Source organism: Rhinatrema bivittatum, chromosome 7, assembly GCF_901001135.1.
Source record: "Rhinatrema bivittatum chromosome 7, aRhiBiv1.1, whole genome shotgun sequence".
Lineage (NCBI taxonomy): Eukaryota > Metazoa > Chordata > Amphibia > Gymnophiona > Rhinatrematidae > Rhinatrema > Rhinatrema bivittatum.
In genome coordinates this window covers 151,865,323-151,888,683 of record NC_042621.1, presented here as the reverse complement: position 1 = coordinate 151,888,683, position 23,361 = coordinate 151,865,323, and the positions used below count along the sequence as shown (strand labels likewise).

The 23,361-nt window shown below is 43.0% G+C and overlaps 1 protein-coding gene across 31 annotated transcripts in view; it reads right to left on the bottom strand.

The window, feature by feature from the left end:
• The window catches only part of LOC115095534 (loricrin-like), a 43,162-nt gene that overhangs the window by 5,069 nt on the left and 14,732 nt on the right, over nucleotides 1–23,361 (bottom strand). For 5 of the 31 annotated variants that reach the window (XM_029609385.1, XM_029609398.1, XM_029609388.1 and 2 more), the window contains 12 exons: nucleotides 14,218–14,328; nucleotides 13,030–13,140; nucleotides 12,442–12,552; nucleotides 10,318–10,428; nucleotides 8,463–8,573; nucleotides 7,235–7,345; nucleotides 6,045–6,155; nucleotides 5,463–5,567; nucleotides 4,244–4,354; nucleotides 2,399–2,509; nucleotides 791–901; nucleotides 130–240 (listed from right to left, as the gene is read on the bottom strand). In XM_029609385.1, coding sequence (XP_029465245.1) covers nucleotides 130–240; nucleotides 791–901; nucleotides 2,399–2,509; nucleotides 4,244–4,354; nucleotides 5,463–5,567; nucleotides 6,045–6,155; nucleotides 7,235–7,345; nucleotides 8,463–8,573; nucleotides 10,318–10,428; nucleotides 12,442–12,552; nucleotides 13,030–13,140; nucleotides 14,218–14,328 — 1,326 coding nt within the window. The remainder of the gene's footprint in view (nucleotides 1–129; nucleotides 241–790; nucleotides 902–2,398; nucleotides 2,510–4,243; nucleotides 4,355–5,462; nucleotides 5,568–6,044; nucleotides 6,156–7,234; nucleotides 7,346–8,462; nucleotides 8,574–10,317; nucleotides 10,429–12,441; nucleotides 12,553–13,029; nucleotides 13,141–14,217; nucleotides 14,329–23,361) is intronic. The other 26 variants (XM_029609397.1, XM_029609408.1, XM_029609413.1 and 23 more) reach the window with 22 other exon arrangements.

Below are 23,361 nucleotides of genomic sequence, written 5' to 3'. Positions count from 1 at the left end.
CAAACACAAAATCAACTTTCATCTAAGTAAAATATTTTCAACTTTTCTGAATGTACCCATTCCAAATAATCATACATCAGTTTTTAAAAAGCTTCCAAGGAAATTGTATTGAAATTAATTTAAACTTACGGGCATAGCTTTGATCTTTCTGTTGGTATGAATCACCACCACCTTGTGAGCTCCCAGTGCTCTGACTTAATTGTCCTCCACAACCACTGCTCTTGCCACTCGTGGATGTTTCTGATGTCAGAGAAATGAACAGAATAGGAAGTGTGAGTCTGTGAGGTTTGCTTGAACATGCCTTGAAACTTCATTGAAGACTATCTGGAGTTTTTCCTCTCTTTTTAACTTGTTCCTGTGTAGCCAAGCTATCAGATCCTTGGCTAGAAGGCACAAACCATAGTTCTCTTTGCAAACTGATATACAATCACTGTGAGTTTGGACAATAGCTCTTACTGCTTGAGTAATGGTGGAAATTCTCTTTCTTCCAGGTACTGAAAATGCTGTTCAAACTGTCCTGAGGAGCTGAGACTGGCCATAGGGCCATTTGACTCAGATCTCCAGCGTAGCCATGTGGCACCCTGTCCCTGGCTCACTGAACCAACCCAGGATCAGAAAGTATTTCATTTTCATATTGAAGGAAATGTAATAAACTCCCACTTTCAATAACAGATCAACGATCATTGCATAAAAACATTGTCAGTGTTTATGAAAGCAAACATCTCCAATGAATATATAGCATTTTTGAAAGGATTTTAAAGGAAAATTATCATAATTAATTGAAACTTACGACCAGAGCTTTGAACTTTCTGTTGGTATGAATCACCACCACCTTGCGAGCCCCCTGTGCTCTGTTTCCATTGTCCTCCAAAATCACTGCCTTTGCCACTTGTTGATGTTTCTGATGTCAAAGAAAAGAACAGAATAGGAAGTGCGAGTTTGTGAAGGTTTGATATTCTTTTCTTCAACATATCATGAAACTTCATTCAAAACTATCCTTGGAAAATGTGTTTGTCTTTGCAAATCAAAACAAACCTGATGAGGAAGAGTGATTTTGTTATAGTTTATTCTTCTCTTTTTCAACATATCATAAACCTTCATTTGCAACTACTTAGAGCTTTCCCATCATTTTAGCCTGCTTCCATGCTGCACAGACATCATAACAAACATCTTTGGCCACAGCACATATAGCATGATTCCCTCCATATCCCAGTATACAGTCACTCTGAATCTGGCCAGTAGATGTCACTGTTTCAATAATAGCTTAGGCTCCCTTGCTGAAAATGAGGCTTTCATTTATTCCAGTCTTGATTGCTTTAAAGAGTTGAAGCCAAGTTTGGGATTTGACGTTGTGTCCCAGACAGCCATGTGTAACACAGCAACTGGTTCATGAGGCCAGTCTTGGGCAATTGTGATGCTTTTGGGGATGAAGGGGAAGCAATACCCCTCCAAATTTTGACTTAACCCTCTCTTGGTACCCGAACCTCCAGTGCTGATATTGCATAGTTGTGCTGGGCTGGGAGTAAACAGAACAACTGCTCTATGCCCGAAATTACAGGTACCTCCTTTGCCTAAAGGCATCGAGATCCAAGTATTCGTTAAATTCAGTCTGGTGCCACAAAGACCTAGTTGAATATTATTCTATGGTGAGTTGTATTTTGAAAGATACTACCTCTGCTCTGCATCCATTTTAAAGTCAATTTCTGTATATGCAGAGGGTATGTTACAGAACACAATTATTAATTGTTTGGATTACTTTTCTGTTCAAACCCGTATAAACCCCTGGACAAAATACTGCCACTGTGTCATTTGGTCAGTCCTGAGTCTGGAATGATATTTTTGAATATAAAATAAGAATCATACAGCTTGAGGAAAATGTGGTAAAATCAAAGTGACAAAAACACAAACAACTTTCTTCTAAGTAAAATATTTCCCACTTTTCTGAATGTAACCTCTCCAAAAAATCAAACAATTTTAAAAAACGTCTAAGAAAAATTTATTTATTTTATTTATTTTATTTAAAGGCTTTTATATACCGGAGTTCATGTACTAGTACATACCACTTCGGTTTACACAGAACCAATATTGGAAAATTACATCAAACAAGTGGGTATAAAACAACAAGGCTAACTTTGTAGGAACTTAGAACTTGAGGTAAAGGAGAGAACAGGACCAAGTGGTAACAGATCAATGTAAATAGCTAAATAATAAATACAAATTCTTTCAATAAATACAAATGCTTACAGATTACAGTCTTCAAAATCTAAGTTTACATCTTCAGAATAATGTTTAAATCTACAAGAACTAACGGTTACATCTTCAAGGTTTGTAGACTTCAAAGCTGAGGTTACATCTGACTTAAAAGGTATTGGTGTAGCATTAATTAATTTAAACTTACGGCCATAGCTTTGATCTTTCTGTTGGTATGAATCACCACCACCTTGTGAGCCCCCAGTGCTCTGACTCAATTGTCCTCCACAACCACTGCTCTTGCCACTTGTGGATGTTTCTGATGTTATAGAAAAGAACAGAATAGGAAGTGTGAGTCTGCGAGGTTTGCTAGAACATGCCTTGAAACTTCATTGAAGACTACTGGATTTTTTTTCCTCTCTTTTTAACTTGTTCCAGTGTAGCCAAGCTATCAGATCCTTGGCTAGAAGTCATAAACCATAGTTAACTTTCCAAACTGATATACAATCACTGTGAATCTGGCAATAGCTCTTACTGTTTCAGTAATGGTTGAGATTCCCTTTCTGCCTCTGAGCTTTCCTGTTTCAAACTATCCTGAGGAGCTGAGACTGGGCACAGGGCCTGTGACTCATGTCTCCAGCATAGCCATGTGGCACCCTGTCCCTGGCTCACTGAACCAACCCAGGTTCAAAAAGTATTTCTTTTTCATATTGAATGAAATTTAATAAAATCCCACTTTCAATTACAGATCCAATGATCATTGTATAAATTAATTGTCAGTGCTTAAGAAAGCAAACATCTCCATAGAACATATAGCATTTTTAAAAAGTTTCTAAAGAAAAATTATCATAATTAATTGAAATTTATGACCATAGCTTTGAACTTTCTGTTGGCATGAATCAACACCACCTTGCGAGCCCCCTATGCCGTTTCCATTGTCCTTCAAAATCACTGCCTTTGCCACTTGTGGCTGTTTCTGATGTCATAGAGTAGAACAGAATAGGAAGTGCGAGTCTGAAACTTTGATATTCTTTTCTTCAAAATATACTGAAACTTCATTCAAAACTATCCCGTGGAAGATATGTTTATCTTTTGCAATTCAAGGCAAAACTGAAGAGGAAGAGTATTTTGTTATAGTTTAGTCTTGTCTGCTTCAACATTTCATTGACCTTCATTTGCAACTACCTGGAATTTTCCCTGTATTTTAGCCTGCTTCCACGTTGTACAGACATCACAGCAAAGATCATTGGCCACAGCACATACAGCATGATTCCCTCCATATCCCAGTGTACACTCACTCTGAACCTGGCCAGTAGATATCACTGTTTCAGTAATAGCTGAGACTCCCTTGCGGAAAATGAGGCTTCCATGTTAATCCAGACCTGATTGCTTTGAAGAGTTGAAGCTATTTGTTCATTAGGCCAACCTTGAGCAATTGTGATATTCTTCTAGATCAAGGGGTAGCAATACCCCTCCAAATTATGACTTAACCCTCACTTGCTACCCGAACCTCCAGTGCTGATATTGCATAGTGTTGCTGGGCTGGGAGTAAATAGAAAATATGCTCTATGCCCGAAGTAAAAGGAGGCTCCATTGCCTGTAGGCATCGGGATCCAAGTATTTGGTAAATTCAGGCTGGTGCCACAAATACCTAACAGAATATTATTCTATGGTGAGTTGTAAGAGGAAAGATACTAGCTCTGCTCTGCATCCATTTTTAAATTAATTTCTGAATATGCAGAGTATGGTTTACAGAACACAATAATTAATTGTTAAGACTGAGTTTTCTTCCAAACCTACATAAACCCCTTCTACAAAATACTGCTACTGGTTTCATCAGGCAAATACTGAGAATGGAAGGATATTATTTAATATAAAATAGGAATCATACAGCTTGAGGAAAAATATAATAAAATGAAAGAGACAAAAACAAAATCAACTGTCCTCTAATTAAAATATTTTCAACTTTTCTGACTGTAACCGCTCCAAAGAATCAAACATCAGCTTTTAAAAAGATTCCAAGGAAAATGTATTAAAATTAATTTAAACTTACGGCCATAGCTTTTATCTTTCTGTTGGTATGAATCACCACCACCTTGTGAGCCCCCAGTGCTCTGGTTCCATTGTCCTCCACAACCAGTGCTCTTGCCACTCGTGGATGTTTCTGATGTCAAAAAATAAAACAGAATAGGAAGTGTGAGTCTGTGAAGCTTTGGTATTCTTTTCTTCAACATATCATGAAACTTCATTGAATACTATCCCTTGGAGGATATGTTTGTCTTTTCCAATTCAGAGCAAAACTGAAGAGGAAGAGTGATTTTGTGATAGTTTAGTCTTGTCTGCTTCAACATATCATTGACTTTCATTTGCAAATTCCTGGAGTTTCCCCTGAATTTTAGCCTGTTTCCATGTTGTACTGACATCACAGCAAATATCTTTGGCCACAGCACATACAGCATGATTCCCTCCATATCCAAGTATACAGTCACTTTGAATCTGGCCAGTAGATGTCACTGTTTCAGTGGTAGCTGAGACTCCCTTGCTGAAAATGAGGCTTCCATGATAATCCAGCCCTGATTGCTTTGAAGAGTTGAAGCCAAGTTTGGGAACTGAAGTTGTGTCCCACACAGCCATGTGTAACACAGCTACTGGTTCATGAGGAGAGCTTTGGGAAATTGTAATGCTTTAGGGGAGCAAGGGGTAGCAAATGTACCCTAAATTTTGACTTAGCCCTCTCTTGCTACCGGAGCCTCCAGCGTTCATGTTGCATGGTGGTGCTGGGCTGGGAGAAACAGAACATCTGTTCTGTGCCTGAAATTACAGGAGGCTCCATTGCCTGAATGCATCGGGATCCAAGTATTTGTTAAATTCTGGCTGGTGCCAAAAAGACCTAGTTGAATATTATGCTATGCTAAGATGTAAGAGGAAAGATTTTAGCACTGCTCTGTTCCATTTATAGGTGAATTTCTATACATGCAGAGAGTGTGTTACAGAACAGAGTTGTTTATTGTTTAGATTGAGTTTCTGTTGAAACCCATATAAACCCCTGGGCAAAATACTGCCAGTCCTGAGTCTGGAATGGTATTTTTCAATATAAAATAAGAATCATACAGCTTGAGGAAAATGTAGTAAAATCAAAATGACAAAAACAATATCAACTTTCATCTAAGTAAAATATTTTCAACTTTTCGGACTGTAACCTCTCCAAAGAATCAAACATCAGCTTTAAAAAACTTTCTAAGGAAAATTTATTGAAATTAATTTAAACTTACGGCCATAGCTTTGATCTTTCTGTTGGTATGAATCACCACTACTTTGTGAGCCCCCAGTGCTCTGGTTCAATTGTCCTCCACTGCTCTTGCCACTTGTGGATGTTTCTGATGTCATAGAATAGAAGAGAATAGGAAGGATGAGTCTGTGAAGTTTGCATGAAAATGCCTTGAAACTTCTTTAAAGACTACCTGGAAATTTTCCTCTGTTTTTAACTTGTGCCTGTGTAGCCAAGCTATCAGATCATTGGCATGAAGCCACAAACCATAGTTATCTTTCTAAACTGATATACAATCACTGTGAATCTGGCAATAGCTCTTACTGTTTGAGTAAGGGTTGAGATTCCCTTTCTGCCTCTGAGCTTTCGTGTTTCAAACTGTCCTGAAGAGCTGAGACTGGCCATAGGGCCTGTGACTCAGGTCTCCAGCGTAGCCATGTGGCACCCTGTCCCTGGCTCACTTTCAATAACAGATCCAATGATCATTGTGTACAATAATTGTCAGTGCTTATGAAAGCAAACATCTCCATAGAACATATAGCATTTTTAAAAAGTGTCTAAAGGAAAATTATCATAATTAACTTACGACCAGAGCTTTGAACTTTTTGTTGGTATGAATCACCACCACCTTGTGAGCCCCCTGTGCTCTGTTTCCATTGTCCTCCAAAATCACTGCCTTTGCCACTTGTGGATGTTTCTGATGTCAAAGAAAAGAACAGAATAGGAAGTGTGAGTCTGTGAAGGTTTGGTATTCTTTTCTTCAACATATCATGAAACTTCATTCAAAACTATCCCTTGGAAGATATGTTTGACTTTTGCAATTCAGAGATAAACTGAAGAGGAAGAGTCATTTTGTGATAGTTTAGTCTTTACTGCTTCAACCTATCATTGACCTTCATTTGCAACTACCTGGTGTTTTCCCTGGGTTTTAGCCTGCTTCCATGTTGTGCAGACATCACAGCAAACATCTTTTGCCACAGCACATACAGCATGATTCCCTCCATATCCCAGTATACACTCACTCTGAATCTGGCCAGTAGATGTCACTGTTTCAGTAGTGGCTGAGACTCCCTTGCTGAAAATGAGGCTTCCATGATAATCCAGCCCTGATTGTTTTGAAGAGTTGAAGCTCCTGGTTCATGAGAACAACCTTGGGTATTGTGATGCTTTTGGCGATCAAGGGGTAGCTATAACCCTCCAAATTACGACTTAACCCTCTCTTGCTACCCGTACCTCCAGTGTTGATATTGAATGGTAATGCTGGGCTGGGAGTAAACAGAACATCTGCTTTTTGCCCGAAGTTACAGGAGGCTCCATTGCCTGAATGTATCAGGATCCAAGTATTTGCTAAATTCAGGATTATGCCACAAAGACCTAATTGAATATTATTCTGTGGCGAGTTGTAAGAGGAAAGATACTAGTTCTGCTCTGCATCCATTTTTAAGATAATTTCTGTATATGCAGAGTGTGTGTTACAGAACAAAATTGTTAATTGTTTATATTGAGTTTTCTTCCAAACCTATATAATCCCTTTCTGCAAAATACTGCCACTGGTTCATTGGGCCAATCCTGAATATTCAAGAATTTTATTCAATATAAAATAAGAATCATAGAGCTTGAGGAAAAATCTAATAAAATCAAAGTGACAAAAACAAAATCAACTTTCATCTAATTAAAATCTTTTCAACTTTTCTGAATGTAACTTCTCCAAAAAAATCAATCATCAGGTTTTAAAAAGATTCTAAGGAAAATTTATTAAAATTAATTTAAACTTACGGCCATAGCTTTGATCTTTCTGTTGGTATGAATCACCACCACCTTGTGAGCCCCCAGTGCTCTGATTCCATTGTCCTCCACAACTACTGCTCTTGCCACTTGTGGATGTTTCTGATTTCAGAAAAATAGAACAGAATAAGAAGTGTGAGTCTGTAAAACTTTGTATTCTTTTCTTCAACATATCATGAAACTTCATTCAAAGCTATCCCTTGGTAGATAATATGTTTGTCTTTTGCAATTCAGAGCTAAACTGAAGAGTGATTTTGTGATAGTTTAGTCTTGTCTGCTTCAACATATCATTGACCTTCATTTGAAACTACCTGGAGTTTCCCCTGCATTTTAGCCTGCTTCCATTTTGTACAGACATCACAGCAAACATCTTTGGCCACAGCACATAGAGCATGATTCCTTCCATATCCCAGTATACAGTCATTCTGAATCTGGCCAGTAGATGTCACTGTTTCAGTAGTAGCTGAGACTCCCTTGCTGAAAATAAGGCTACCATTTAATCCAGCCCTGATTGCTTTGAAGAGTTGAAGCTAAGTTTGGGTTTTGAAGTTGTGTCCCACACAGCCATGTGTAACCCATCTACTGGTTTATGAGGCCGACTTTGGGCAACTGTGATGCTTTTGGGGAACAAGGGTAGCAAATGTCCCTCTAAATTATGTCTTGATATTCTCTTGCCACTTGAAACTCCAGTGTTGATATTGCATGGTGGTGCTGGGCTGGGAAAAAACAGAACATCTGTTCTATGCCCGAAGTTACTGGAGGCTCCATTGCCTGAATGCATCGGGATCCAAGTATTTGTTAAAATCTGGCTGGAGCCACAAATGCCTAATTGAATATTACTCTATGCTGAGTTGTAAGAGGAAAAATTCTCGCTCTGCTCTGCATCCATTTATAAGTGAATGTCTGTATATGCATAGATTGTGTTACAGAACACAGTTGTTTATTGTTTAGATTTCTATTGAAACCCATATAAACCCCTGGGCAAGAAACTGCCACTGGGTCATCAGGCCAGTCCTGAGTCTGGAATGTTATTTTTCAATATAAAATAAGAATCATACAGCTTGAGGAAAATGTAGTAAAATCAAAATGACAAAAACACAATCATCTTTCATCTAAGTAAAATATTTTCAACTTTTCTGAAAGTACCCACTCCAAATAATCATACATCAGTTTTTAAAAAGCTTCCAATGAAAATTTATTGAAATTAATTTAAACTTACGGACATAGCTTTGATCTTTCTGTTGGTATGAATCACCACCACCTTGTGAGCCCCCAGTGCTCTGACTCACTTGTCCACCACAACCACTGCTCTTGCCACTCGTTGATGTTTCTGATGTCATAGAATAGAATAGAATAGAATAGGAAGTGTGAGTCTGTGAAGTTTCGGTAATCTATGCTTGAACATATCCTGAAACTTCATGAAAACTACATGGATTTTTTCCTCCATTTTTAACTTGTTCTTGTGTAGACAAGGCTAGAAGCCACAAACTATAGTTCTCTTTGCAAACTGATATCCAATCACTGTGAATCCGGACATTAGTTGTTACTGCTTGACTAATGGTTGAGATTCCCTTTCTGCCTCTGAGCTTTCCCGGTTTAAACTGTCTTGATGAGCAGAGACTGGCATTTCAGCTAAACGCAGTTCTCCAGCATAGCCATGTGGCACCCTGTCCCTGGCTCGCTGAGAAAATCCAGCTTCAGAAAGTATTTCATTTCCATATTGAATGCAATTTAATAAAATCCCACTGTCAATAATAGATCCAGCTTTCATTGTATAAAAACATAGTCAGTGATTATAAAAGCAAACATCTCCAAAGAACACATAGCATTTCTAAAATGTTTCTTTAACGGAAAATTATCATAATGAAATGACCGTAGCTTTGAACTTTCTGTTGGCATGAATCAACACCAACTTGCAAGACCCTATGCCCTGTTTCCATTCTCCTTCACAATCACTGCTTTTGCCACTTGTGGATGTTTCTGATGTCATAGAGTAGAACAGAATAGGAAGTGCGAGTCTGAAGCTTTGGTATTCTTTTCTTGAAGATATACTGAAACTTCATTCAAAACTATCCCTTGGAAGATATGTTTGTCTTTCGCAATTCAGAGCAAAACTGAAGAGGAAGAGTGATTTTGTGAAAGTTTAGTCTTTACTACTTCAACATATCATTGACCTTCATTTGAAACTACCTGGAGTTTTCCCTGTGTTTTGGCCTGCTTCCATGTTGTACAGACATCACAGCAAACATCTTTGGCCACAGCACATACAACATGATTCCCTCCATTTCCCAGTATACGCTCACTATGAATCTGGTCAACAGATGTCACTGTTTCAGTAGTTGCTGAAGATGAGGCTTCCATGTTAATCCAACCCTGATTGCTTTGAAGAGTTGAAGCCAAGTTTGGGTTTTGAAGTTGTGTGCCACACAGCCATGTGTAACCCAGCTACTGGTTCATGAGGCCGGCTTTGGGCAACTGTGATGCTTTTGGGGAACAAGGGTTAGCAAATGTCCCTCTAAAATATGTCTTGATCTTCTCTTGCCATCCGAACCTCACATGGTGGTGGTGGGCTGGGAAAAAAAGAGAACATCTGCTCTATGCCCGAAGTTACAGGAGGCTCCATTGCCTGAAGGCATTGGGATCCAAGTATTTGTTAAAATCTGGCTGGAGCCACAAATGCCTAATTGAATATTACTCTATGCTGAGTTGTAAGAGGAAAGATTCTCGCTCTGCTCTGCATCCATTTATAAGTGAATGTCTGTATATGCATAGAGTGTGTTATAGAACACAGTTGTTTATTGTTTAGATTTCTATTGAAACCCATATAAACCCCTGGGCAAGAAACTGCCACTGGGTCATCAGGCCAGTCCTGAGTCTGGAATGTTATTTTTCAATATAAAATAAGAATCATACAGCTTGAGGAAAATGTAGTAAAATCAAAGTGACAAAAACACAATCAAATTTCATCTAAGTAAAATATTTTCAACTTTTCTGAATGTACCCACTCCAAATAATCAAATATCAGTTTTTAAAAAGCTTCCAATGAAAATGTATTGAAATTAATTTAAACTTACGGACATAGCTTTGATCTTTCTGTTGGTATGAATCACGACCACCTTGTGAGCCCCCAGTGCTCTGACTCATTTGTCCTCCACAACCACTGCTCTTGCCACTCGTGGATGTTTCTGATGTCATTGAAAAGAACAGAATAAGAAGTGTGAGTCTGTGAAGTTTCGGTAATCTATGCTTGAACATATCCTGAAACTTCATGAAAACTACATGGATTTTTTTTTCCCTTTTTAACTTGTTCCTGTGTAGCCAAACTAACAAATCCTTGGCTATAAGCCACAAACCTCAGGTCTCTTTGCAAACTGATTTCTAATCACTGTGAATCTGGACATTAGCTCTTACTGCTTGAGTAATGGTTGAGATTCTCTTTCTGCCTCTGAGCTTTCCCGGTTCAAATTGTCCTGAGGAGTAGAGGTGGCGTTTCAGCTGAACGCAGGTCTTCAGCATTGCCATGTGGCACCCTGTCCCTGGCTCACTGAGAAAATCCAGCTTCAGAAAGTATTTCAATTCCATATTGAATGAAATTTAATAAAACCCACTTTCAATAACAGATCCAGCTTTCATTGCATAAAAATATTGTTAGTGTTTATAAAAGCAAACATCTCCAAAAAACACATAGCATTTCTAAAAATTTTCTAAAGGAAAATCATCATAATGAAATTAAACTCAGGACCATAACTTTTAACTTTCTGTTGGTATGAATGAACACCAACTTGCAAGGCCCCATGCCCTGTTTCCATTCTCCTTCACAATCATTGCCTTTGCCACTTGTGGATGTTTCTAATGTCATAGAGGACAACAGAATAGGAAGTGCGAGTCTGTGAAGCTTTGATATTCTTTCCTTTAGAATATACTGAAACTTCATTCAAAACTATCCCTTGGAAGATATGTTTGTCTTTCGTAATTCAGAGCAAAACTGAAGAGGAAGAGTGATTTTGTGATAGTTTAGTCTTTACTGCTTCAACATATCATAATTCAACTGCTTTACTGCTTTACTGCTTCAACATATCCTATTCTTTACTGCTTCAACTGCTTTACTGCTTCAACATATCATATTCAACAAATAATAAGAAACATAAGTTTCTTATTGTTTGTTATCTTCCTGCACCTCTTGTTAATTGTAAACCGGCATGATGCGATTCTGATCGCAAATGCCGGTATAGAAAAACTCAAAATAAATAAATAAGTAAATAAATAAATAAATAAATATCATTGACCTTCATTTGAAACTAACTGGAGTTTTCTCTGTGTTTTAGCCTGCTTCCATGTTGTACAGACGTCACAGCAAACATCTTTGGCTACAGCATATACTGCATGATTCCCTCCATATCCCAGTATACAGTCATTCTGAATCTGGCCAGTAGATGTCACTGTTGCAATGGTAGCTGAGACTCCCTTGCTGAAAATGAGGCTTCCATGTTAATCCAGCCCTGATTGCTTTGAAGAGTTGAAGCCAAGTTTGGGAACTGAAGTTGTGTCCCACACAGCCATGTGTAACACAGCTACTGGTTCATGAGGCGAGCTTTGGGTAATTGTAATGCTTTAGGGGAGCAAGGGGCAGCAATTGTACCCTAAATTTTGACTTAGCTCTCTCTTGCTACCGGAGCCTCCAGCGTTCATGTTGCATGGTGGTGCTGGGCTGGGAGAAACAGAACATCTGTTCTATGCCTGAAATTACAGGAGGCTCCATTACCTGAATGCATCGGGATCCAAGTATTTGTTAAATTCTGGCTGGTGCCAAAAAGACCTAGTTGAATATTATGCTATGCTAAGATGTAAGAGGAAAGATTCTAGCTCTGCTCTGTTCCATTTATCGGTGAATTTCTATACATGCAGAGAGTGTGTTACAGAACAGAGTTGTTTATTGTTTAGATTGAGTTTCTGTTGAAACCCATATAAACCCCTGGGCAAAATACTGCCAGTCCTGAGTCTGGAATGGTATTTTTCAATATAAAATAAGAATCATACAGCTTGAGGAAAATGTAGTAAAATCAAAATGACAAAAACAATATCAACTTTCATCTAAGTAAAATATTTTCAACTTTTCGGACTGTAACCTCTCCAAAGAATCAAACATCAGCTTTAAAAAACTTTCTAAGGAAAATTTATTGAAATTAATTTAAACTTACGGCCATAGCTTTGATCTTTCTGTTGGTATGAATCACCACTACTTTGTGAGCCCCCAGTGCTCTGGTTCAATTGTCCTCCACAACCACTGCTCTTGCCACTTGTGGATGTTTCTTACGTCATAGAATAGAAAAGAATAGGAAGTGTGAGTCTGTGAAGTTTGCATGAAAATGCCTTGAAACTTCTTTGAAGACTACCTGGATATTTTCCTCTGTTTTTAACTTGTGCCTGTGTAGCCAAGCTATCAGATCATTGGCATGAAGCCACAAACCATAGTTATCTTTCTAAACTGATATACAATCACTGTGAATCTGGCAATACCTCTTACTGTTTGAGTAAGGGTTGCGATTCCCTTTCTGCCTTTGAGCTTTCGTGTTTCAAACTGTCCTGAAGAGCTGAGACTGGCGATAGGGCTTGTGACTCAGGTCTCCAGCGTAGCCATGTGGCACCCTGTCCCTGGCTCACTTTGAATAACAGATCCAATGATCATTGTGTCCAATAATTGCCAGTGCTTATGAAAGCAAACATCTCCATAGAACATATAGCATTTTTAAAAAGTGTCTAAAGGAAAATTATCATAATTAACTTACGACCAGAGCTTTGAACTTTTTGTTGGTATGAATCACCACCACCTTGTGAGCCCCCTGTGCTCTGTTTCCATTGTCCTCCAAAATCACTGCCTTTGCCACTTGTGGATGTTTCTGATGTCAAAGAAAAGAACAGAATAGGAAGTGTGAGTCTGTGAAGGTTTGGTATTCTTTTCTTCAACATATCATGAAACTTCATTCAAAACTATCCCTTCGAAGATATGTTTGTCTTTTGCAATTCAGAGATAAACTGAAGAGGAAGAGTCGTTTTGTGATAGTTTAGTCTTTACTGCTTCAACATATCATTGACCTTCATTTGCAATTACCTGGTGTTTTCCCTGCGTTTTAGTCTGCTTCCATGTTGTACAGACATCACAGCAAACATCTTTGGCCACAGCACATACAGTATGATTCCCTCCATATCCCCAGTATACATTCACTCTGAATCTGGCCAGTAGATGTCACTGTTTCAGTAGTGGCTGAGACTCCCTTGCTGAAAATGAGGCTTCTATGATAATCCAGCCCTGATTGTTTTGAAGAGTTGAAGCTCCAGGTTCTTGAGAACAACATTGGGTATTGTGATGCTTTTGGCGATCAAGGGGTAGCAATAACCCTGCAAATTATGACTTAACCCTCTCTTGCTACCCGAACCTCCAGTGTTGATATTGCATGGTAATGCTGGGCTGGGAGTAAACAGATCATCTGCTCTTTGCCCGAAGTTACAGGAGGCTCCATTGCCTGAATGTATCAGGATCCAAGTATTTGCTAAATTCAGGATTATGCCACAAAGACCTAATTGAATATTATTCTGTGGCGAGTTGTAAGAGGAAAGATACTAGTTCTGCTATGCATCCATTTTTAAGATAATTTCTGTATATGCAGAGTGTGTTACAGAACAAAATTGTTAATTGTTTATATTGAGTTTTCTTCCAAACCTATATAATCCCTTTCTGCAAAATACTGCCACTGGTTCATCAGGCCAATCCTGAGTATTCAAGAATTTTATTCAATATAAAATAAGAATCATACAGCTTGAGGAAAAATCTAATAAAATCAAAGTGACAAAAACAAAATCAACTTTCATCTAATTAAAATCTTTTCAACTTTTCTGAATGTAACTTCTCCAAAAAATCAATCATCAGGTTTTAAAAAGCTTCTACGGAAAATTTATTGAAATGAATTTAAACTTACGGCCATAGCTTTGATCTTTTTGTTGGTATGAATCACCACCACCTTGTGAGCCCCCAGTGCTCTGACTCAATTGTCCTCCACAACCACTGCTCTTGCCACTTGTGGATGTTTCTGATGTCAGAAAAATACAACAGAATAAGAAGTGTGAGTCTGTAAAACTTTGGTATTCTTTTCTTCAACATATCATGAAACTTCATTCAAAGCTATCCCTTGGTAGATAATATGTTTGTCTTTTGCAATTCAGAGCTAAACTGAAGAGTGATTTTGTGATAGTTTAGTCTTGTCTGCTTCAACATATCATTGACCTTCATTTGAAACTACCTGGAGTTTCCCCTGCATTTTAGCCTGCTCCATTTTGTACAGACATCACAGCAAACATCTTTGGCCACAGCACATAGAGCATAATTCCTTCCATATCCCAGTATACGGTCATTCTGAATCTGGCCAGTAGATGTCACTGTTTCAGTAGTAGCTGAGACTCCCTTGCTGAAAATAAGGCTACCATTTAATCCAGCCCTGATTGCTTTGAAGAGTTGAAGCCAAGTTTGGGTTTTGAAGTTGTGTCCCACACAGCCGTGTGTAACCCAGCTACTGGTTTATGAGGCCGGCTTTGGGCAATTGTGATGCTTTTGGGGAACAAGGGTTAGCAAATGTCCCTCTAAATTATGTTTTGATCTTCTCTTGCCACTCGAACCTCCAATGTTTGATATTGCATGGTGGAGCTGGGCTGGGAGAAAACAGAACATCTGTTCTATGCCCGAAGTTACAGGATGCTCCTTTGCTTGAAGGCATCGGGATCCAAGTATTTTTTAAATTCTGGCTGGTGCCACAAGGACCTAGTTGAATATTATTCTATGCTGAGTTGTAAGAGGAAAGATTCTAGCTCTGCTCTGCATCCATTTATAAGTGAATATCTGTATATGCAGAGAGTGTGTTACAGAACACAGTTGTTTATTGTTTAGATTTCTATTGAAACCCATATATACCCCTGGGCAAGATACTGCCACTGGGTCATTATGCCAGTCCTGAGTCTGGAATGTTATTTTTCAATATAAAATAAGAATCATACAGCTTGAGGAAAATGTAGTAAAATCAAAATGACAAAAACACAATCATCTTTCATCTAAGTAAAATATTTTCAACTTTCTGAACGTACCCACTCCAAATAATCAAATATCAGTTTCTAATGAAAATGTATTAAAATTAATTTATTTATTTATTTATTTATTTAACATTTCTTATATACCGATGTCCGTTCGCACATCGCATCGGTTTACAGTGAACAAAAAACCATTGGGCGGAGCCCTTACAAAAAACAGATAATATAGTAGCTAGGTAACATATATAAAAGAAAAAAAAAAAAATTTTTGGAAGGAGCTCTTACATTAAATACAAACATCAAAGAGGAAATGCTAAGGGTATATGCTAAGGGATTGAGCTCTAACAGAACCTATATACAGATTATTGCACAGTACAAAATCATCAGGCAAAAAGGCGTTCATACCAGGATATCAGATAAACAATTAGTAAGGGGCAGTTAAGTAATGGGGGGTGAGATGGAGTAAGCTTGCTGGAAGAGCCATGTTTTAAGTTTCTTTTTGAAGGCTGGGGTATAGGTCTCAATGCGAATATCATGTGGCAGTGAGTTCCATATGGTTGGGCCGGCAAGGGAAAAAGCTCTGTTCATGGTGGAGGAGAGTTTAAAAGGTTTGATAGATTGTGCATGGAGTGTTCCTTGGAGTGCAAGACGGGTGGGTCTCTTGGAGGTACGGGGTAAGAAGGGGGGGTTAATCCAGTTGAGGTTGGAGTTAATTAGACTCTTGTGTATGATCGAGAGAGTTTTATAAAGAATTCGTGACTGTATAGGGAGCCAGTGTAATTGAATAAGTGTGGGGGTGATGTGATCTCTTTTCTTTGTGTTTGTCAATATCCGAGCGGCGGCATTCTGTAAGAGTTGGAGGGGTCTAGTGTGTGTTGCAGGAATGCCAAGTAAGAGCGCATTACAATAGTCAATCTTAGATAAAATAATAGCTTGGAGGACAGTGCGGAAATCATTGAAATGAAGTAAGGGTCTGAGTTTCTTTATTGTTTGCAGTTTAAAGTAGCAATCCTTTAAGATGGATTTGATGAATGGTTTGAATGAGAGGTGAGTATCAATAATGACTCCTAGGTTGCGAGTGTGTGATGGGAAGTTGGTGGCAGAGTAGGCAGGAGGGATGTCTGGGAGCGGTTGCTTATTGGATATGATTAAAAGCTCAGTTTTGTTTGAATTAAGAGCTAGATGCATGTCCTTTAGGAGTTGGTTGATAGAGGAAAGACAGGATTCCCAGCTGTGTAGAGCGGTTTGGATGGAGTCTGAGAAAGGGAAGATGATTTGTACATCATCAGCATAAATAAAATGTTTAATGTGTAGATTAGTAAGAAGCGTAGTGAGGGGAAGCATGTATATATTAAAAAGAGTAGCAGAGAGAGAGGACCCCTGGGGAACACCTTGGGGGAGACTGATGGGATCAGATTGGTTATTGTCCATAGTGACAGTGTAAGTACGATTTTGAAGATATGATTGAATCCAATCAATGGCTTTGCCAGTAATCCCAATATTTCTAAGTATGTTGAGTAGGACATCATGATTAACAGTGTCAAACGCAGCTGATATGTCAAGTAACGCAATAAGGTAGGATGACCCTGAGTCGGTTCCTTTGATAAGGGTATCGTGTAGGGAGAGGAGAAGTGTTTCAGTACTTAAGTGCTTCCTGAAACCATATTGGGTAGGAGGGAGGATGTTATTCTGCTCAAGATGATCGGAAAGGCGTGAGTTCACTAGCTTTTCAATAACTTTAGCTAGGAGGGGTAGGTTGGACACTGGTCTGTAATTAGAGAGGATGGTGGGGTCAAGGTTGGCTTTTTTGAGTAGGGGTTTTACTATGGCTTGTTTCAGAAAGTCCGGGACAATGCCATGTTCTAGGGAGCAGTTAAGGATATTCGAGAGGGGTTTGGCGATCACATTGTGAATAGAAAGTAGGAGTTTAGAGGGGATCGTTTCGGAGGGATGTGTGGAGGGTTTCATTTTCTTAAGTATGTTCTCTACTTCCAGGGAGGATGAGGACTCAAATGAAGAGAGGGAGCTAGGGGAGTTGATAATGGGAAGAAAGATATTGAGGTTGTTGTGTGAGAACTGTGCTGTGATGGAAGATACTTTGTTTTTAAAAAATTGCGCTAATTCATTGCAACGATTTGTGGAGGATATAGTCGATTGTTGTGTGTGTATGGGAGAAGTAAGGTTAGCAACCATGGTGAACAAAGCCTTGGGGTTGTATTGCAGACCATTTATTTTATTGGCGTAGTATTCACGTTTGGAAAGTTGGATAGAATTTCTGTAATCATGCATGCGTTGGTAGTAGCGGGTTTTGGTTGCGGGGGATTGGTGTTTACGCCACGATCTTTCCGTGGCTCTGAGTTGGATTTTGAGATTTCTGAGGAAAGGAGTGTACCAGGGTTTCTTATATTTTCTGTATGGGTTGATGGATTTTGTTATCAGGGGGCAGTGCTCATTGGCAATGCTGCGTGTGCAGTTAACCCAGGAGGAGAATGCATTATCTGTGGATGATAGATCAATTTGTTTGTCTAAGTCTGAACAAGCTAACGTGATGGTTTCTACATCACAGGATTTGCGAAAATTGAAGGAAATGGGCTGCTGGGGTGTGGACAAGGGGCTTTGGGGGAGTGAAAGCTTGGTCTCGATCAAGGAATGATCAGACCAGGGTACAGTTGTACATAGAGGGGGACTGTTCACGCTGAAGGGGGAGTTGATAAAAATCAAGTCAAGGGTGTGGCCAGCCTTGTGTGTGGGGGAGTTTACTATCTGTTGGAAGCCCATAGCTTCAAGTGAGGCCAGGAACGCTTCACAGGCAGGTGTTTGAGGTGAGGCATCGACGTGTAAGTTGAAATCTCCTAGGAGGATTGTGGGTAGGTCTGGTGAAAGTGAGTTTGCAAAGAATTCAATAAGGGGTGAAGAATCTTTCTCTAGTAGCCCAGGGGGTGTATATATAAGACAGAGTTGGAGTAATTTAGATTTGAATAAGCCAATTTCATATTGATGGGGGATGTCACATTTATGGGACAAAAGTCGGAGGTCCTTTTTTACAGCCAGGAGTAAGCCGCCTCCTCTCTTCTTCTTCCTTGGGATAGAGAAAATATCATATATATCAATGGGTAACTGGTTGATAAGGGGAGTGTCATGTTGTTTGAACCAGGTTTCGGTGATCGCGCATAATTCAGGATTGTAATCAGCGAGAATGTCTTGAAGCAAATGGGTTTTCTTTTGGAGAGATTGTGCATTAAAAAGGATGATCGAGATGAGTGATAGACTGATAGCTTGAGTGTGAGTGAAGGTGCGTATAGGTATGAGTCTTCTGTTTTTGTGAGGGGTTGTGTGGTGTGTGGTTTGCATGGATAAAGGGGGGCTATGAGGGTGTATTACTGTTTGATATGTTATGGCACAGTGTCCAATGAAAGGAGGCATTGTGGCACAATAGCGTAAGACTAGTAGCAGGGATAGAGGAGTACAGGGATGGGAGCAAATACAGAAAAGCAAATGAGGTCCAACACAGTTGTAAATCCGGTAAGAGTACCGGTATGAAAGCAAAGACACCAATAAGGCACCAAGACAATGCAGAATAATGCAGAAAACAAATCAATCTAGCTAAGAAACTTATCCAGTTTAGCAATGCCAGTCTTGTGATTTGAAATATACGTTGTTATCCTAAATAATGTGTGGGGAGGGAGGAAGGGAGGAAGGGAGTGGTTCGGAGGGCTAAAGTGGTGTACAAATTTAGCCAAGTGGGACGGTATTGGCTACACGGCTATCTCCTTCAATATTTCTTACATTCAGCCTGCTTGACAACTTTACCGGTATTCATGTTGTTGTCCAGCTTTCGTTTGGGCTGGTCATCTGGTAGATAGGCTGATAGTTCCGGGACTGATGTAATGCAAGCACGAAGACAGTTGCAAAGGGGTTGGCACTGCCTGTAAACTGTCATATATCCTACTGGGCTGCCAGATGGGGCTGCTCTAAGGGGCGCTCAAAGGGGCAGGCCCCTTTGTCGCGCTCCTTAGGCGCGAGACGCTCGGCGCGAGACGCCGAGGACGTGCCTGGGGTTTAAACTTCTGCTGCTGGGCGACTGCGATTGGACTCCGGTAGGCGGTGGGCGGGTCGCCGAGTGAGCTGGGGCTCCCACGTGGTCGGCGCGGGGGCTCAGCGTTGGTAGGGCGAGAGGAAGGCCTTACCCCGGTGGGCTCAAGCGCCGATCGCGCGGGCCCCTCTCCCAGCTCCTACGTCTGTTTCAGCTGCGATTACTGCCGACGAAAAGGCGCCTCGGATCGCGCCTGGGGTTTAAACTTCTGCTGCTGGGCGACTGCGATTGGACTCCGGTAGGCGGTGGGCGGGTCGCCGAGTGAGCTGGGGCTCCCACGTGGTCGGCGCGGGGGCTCAGCGTTGGTAGGGCGAGAGGAAGGCCTTACCCCGGTGGGCTCAAGCGCCGATCGCGCGGGCCCCTCTCCCAGCTCCTACGTCTGTTTCAGCTGCGATTACTGCCGACGAAAAGGCGCCTCGGATCGCGCCTGGGGTTTAAACTTCTGCTGCTGGGCGACTGCGATTGGACTCCGGTAGGCGGTGGGCGGGTCGCCGAGTGAGCTGGGGCTCCCACGTGGTCGGCGCGGGGGCTCAGCGTTGGTAGGGCGAGAGGAAGGCCTTACCCCGGTGGGCTCAAGCGCCGATCGCGCGGGCCCCTCTCCCAGCTCCTACGTCTGTTTCAGCTGCGATTACTGCCGACGAAAAGGCGCCTCGGATCGCGCCTGGGGTTTAAACTTCTGCTGCTGGGCGACTGCGATTGGACTCCGGTAGGCGGTGGGCGGGTCGCCGAGTGAGCTGGGGCTCCCACGTGGTCGGCGCGGGGGCTCAGCGTTGGTAGGGCGAGAGGAAGGCCTTACCCCGGTGGGCTCAAGCGCCGATCGCGCGGGCCCCTCTCCCAGCTCCTACGTCTGTTTCAGCTGCGATTACTGCCGACGAAAAGGCGCCTCGGATCGCGCCTGGGGTTTAAACTTCTGCTGCTGGGCGACTGCGATTGGACTCCGGTAGGCGGTGGGCGGGTCGCCGAGTGAGCTGGGGCTCCCACGTGGTCGGCGCGGGGGCTCAGCGTTGGTAGGGCGAGAGGAAGGCCTTACCCCGGTGGGCTCAAGCGCCGATCGCGCGGGCCCCTCTCCCAGCTCCTACGTCTGTTTCAGCTGCGATTACTGCCGACGAAAAGGCGCCTCGGATCGCGCCTGGGGTTTTAAACTTCTGCTGCTGGGCGACTGCGATTGGACTCCGGTAGGCGGTGGGCGGGTCGCCGAGTGAGCTGGGGCTCCCACGTGGTCGGCGCGGGGGCTCAGCGTTGGTAGGGCGAGAGGAAGGCCTTACCCCGGTGGGCTCAAGCGCCGATCGCGCGGGCCCCTCTCCCAGCTCCTACGTCTGTTTCAGCTGCGATTACTGCCGACGAAAAGGCGCCTCGGATCGCGCCTGGGGTTTAAACTTCTGCTGCTGGGCGACTGCGATTGGACTCCGGTAGGCGGTGGGCGGGTCGCCGAGTGAGCTGGGGCTCCCACGTGGTCGGCGCGGGGGCTCAGCGTTGGTAGGGCGAGAGGAAGGCCTTACCCCGGTGGGCTCAAGCGCCGATCGCGCGGGCCCCTCTCCCAGCTCCTACGTCTGTTTCAGCTGCGATTACTGCCGACGAAAAGGCGCCTCGGATCGCGCCTGGGGTTTAAACTTCTGCTGCTGGGCGACTGCGATTGGACTCCGGTAGGCGGTGGGCGGGTCGCCGAGTGAGCTGGGGCTCCCACGTGGTCGGCGCGGGGGCTCAGCGTTGGTAGGGCGAGAGGAAGGCCTTACCCCGGTGGGCTCAAGCGCCGATCGCGCGGGCCCCTCTCCCAGCTCCTACGTCTGTTTCAGCTGCGATTACTGCCGACGAAAAAGGCGCCTCGGATCGCGCCTGGGGTTTAAACTTCTGCTGCTGGGCGACTGCGATTGGACTCCGGTAGGCGGTGGGCGGGTCGCCGAGTGAGCTGGGGCTCCCACGTGGTCGGCGCGGGGGCTCAGCGTTGGTAGGGCGAGAGGAAGGCCTTACCCCGGTGGGCTCAAGCGCCGATCGCGCGGGCCCCCTCTCCCAGCTCCTACGTCTGTTTCAGCTGCGATTACTGCCGACGAAAAGGCGCCTCGGATCGCGCCTGGGGTTTAAACTTCTGCTGCTGGGCGACTGCGATTGGACTCCGGTAGGCGGTGGGCGGGTCGCAGAGTGAGCTGGGGCTCCCACGTGGTCGGCGCGGGGGCTCAGCGTTGGTAGGGCGAGAGGAAGGCCTTACCCCGGTGGGCTCAAGCGCCGATCGCGCGGGCCCCTCTCCCAGCTCCTACGTCTGTTTCAGCTGCGATTACTGCCGACGAAAAGGCGCCTCGGATCGCGCCTGGGGTTTAAACTTCTGCTGCTGGGCGACTGCGATTGGACTCCGGTAGGCGGTGGGCGGGTCGCCGAGTGAGCTGGGGCTCCCACGTGGTCGGCGCGGGGGGTCAGCGTTGGTAGGGCGAGAGGAAGGCCTTACCCCGGTGGGCTCAAGCGCCGATCGCGCGGGCCCCTCTCCCAGCTCCTACGTCTGTTTCAGCTGCGATTACTGCCGACGAAAAGGCGCCTCGGATCGCGCCTGGGGTTTAAACTTCTGCTGCTGGGCGACTGCGATTGGACTCCGGTAGGCGGTGGGCGGGTCGCCGAGTGAGCTGGGGCTCCCACGTGGTCGGCGCGGGGGCTCAGCGTTGGTAGGGCGAGAGGAAGGCCTTACCCCGGTGGGCTCAAGCGCCGATCGCGCGGGCCCCTCTCCCAGCTCCTACGTCTGTTTCAGCTGCGATTACTGCCGACGAAAAGGCGCCTCGGATCGCGCCTGGGGTTTAAACTTCTGCTGCTGGGCGACTGCGATTGGACTCCGGTAGGCGGTGGGCGGGTCGCCGAGTGAGCTGGGGCTCCCACGTGGTCGGCGCGGGGGCTCAGCGTTGGTAGGGCGAGAGGAAGGCCTTACCCCGGTGGGCTCAAGCGCCGATCGCGCGGGCCCCTCTCCCAGCTCCTACGTCTGTTTCAGCTGCGATTACTGCCGACGAAAAGGCGCCTCGGATCGCGCTATAGCTTTGATCTTTCTGTTGGTATGAATCACGACCACCTTGTGAGCCCCCAGTGCTCTGACTCACTTGTCCTCCACAACCACTGCTCTTGCCACTAGTGGATGTTTCTGATGTCATAGAAAAGAACAGAATAAGAAGTGTGAGTCTGTGAAGTTTCGGTAATCTATGCTTGAACATATCCTGAATCTTCATGAAAACTACATAGATTTTTTCCTCCATTTTTAACTTGTTCTTGTGTAGACAAGCTAACAGTTCCTTGGCTAGAAGCCACAAACCATAGTTCTCTTTGCAAACTGATATGCAATCACTGTGAATCTGGACATTAGCTCTTACTGCTTGAGTAATGGTTGAGATTCTCTTTCTGCCTCTGAGCTTTCCTGGTTTAAACTGTCCTGAGGAGCAGAGACTGGCATTTCAGCTAAACGCAGGTCTCCAGCATAGCCATGTGGCACACTGTCCCTGGCTCACTGAGAAAATCCAGCTTCAGAAAGTATTTCACTTCCATATTGAATGAAATTTAATAAAATCCCACTGTCAATAATAGATCCAGCTTTCATTGTATAAAAACATAGTCAGTGATTGATTGTAAAAGCAAACATCTCCAAAGAACACATAGCATTTCTAAAATGTTTCTTTAATGGAAAATTATCATAATGAATTGACCCTAGCTTTGAACTTTTGTTGGTATGAATCAACACTAACTTGTGAGACCCTATGCCCTGTTTCCATTCTCCTTCACAATCACTGCCTTTGCCACTTGTTGCTGATTCTGATGTCATAGAGTAGAACAGAATAGGAAGTGTGAGTCTGTGAAGCTTTGGTATTCTTTTCTTCAGCATATACTGAAGCTTCAATCAAAACTGTCCCTTGGAAGATATGTTTGTCTTTTGCAATTCAGAGCAAAACTGAAGAGGAAGAGTGATTTTGTGATAGTTTAGTCTTTACTG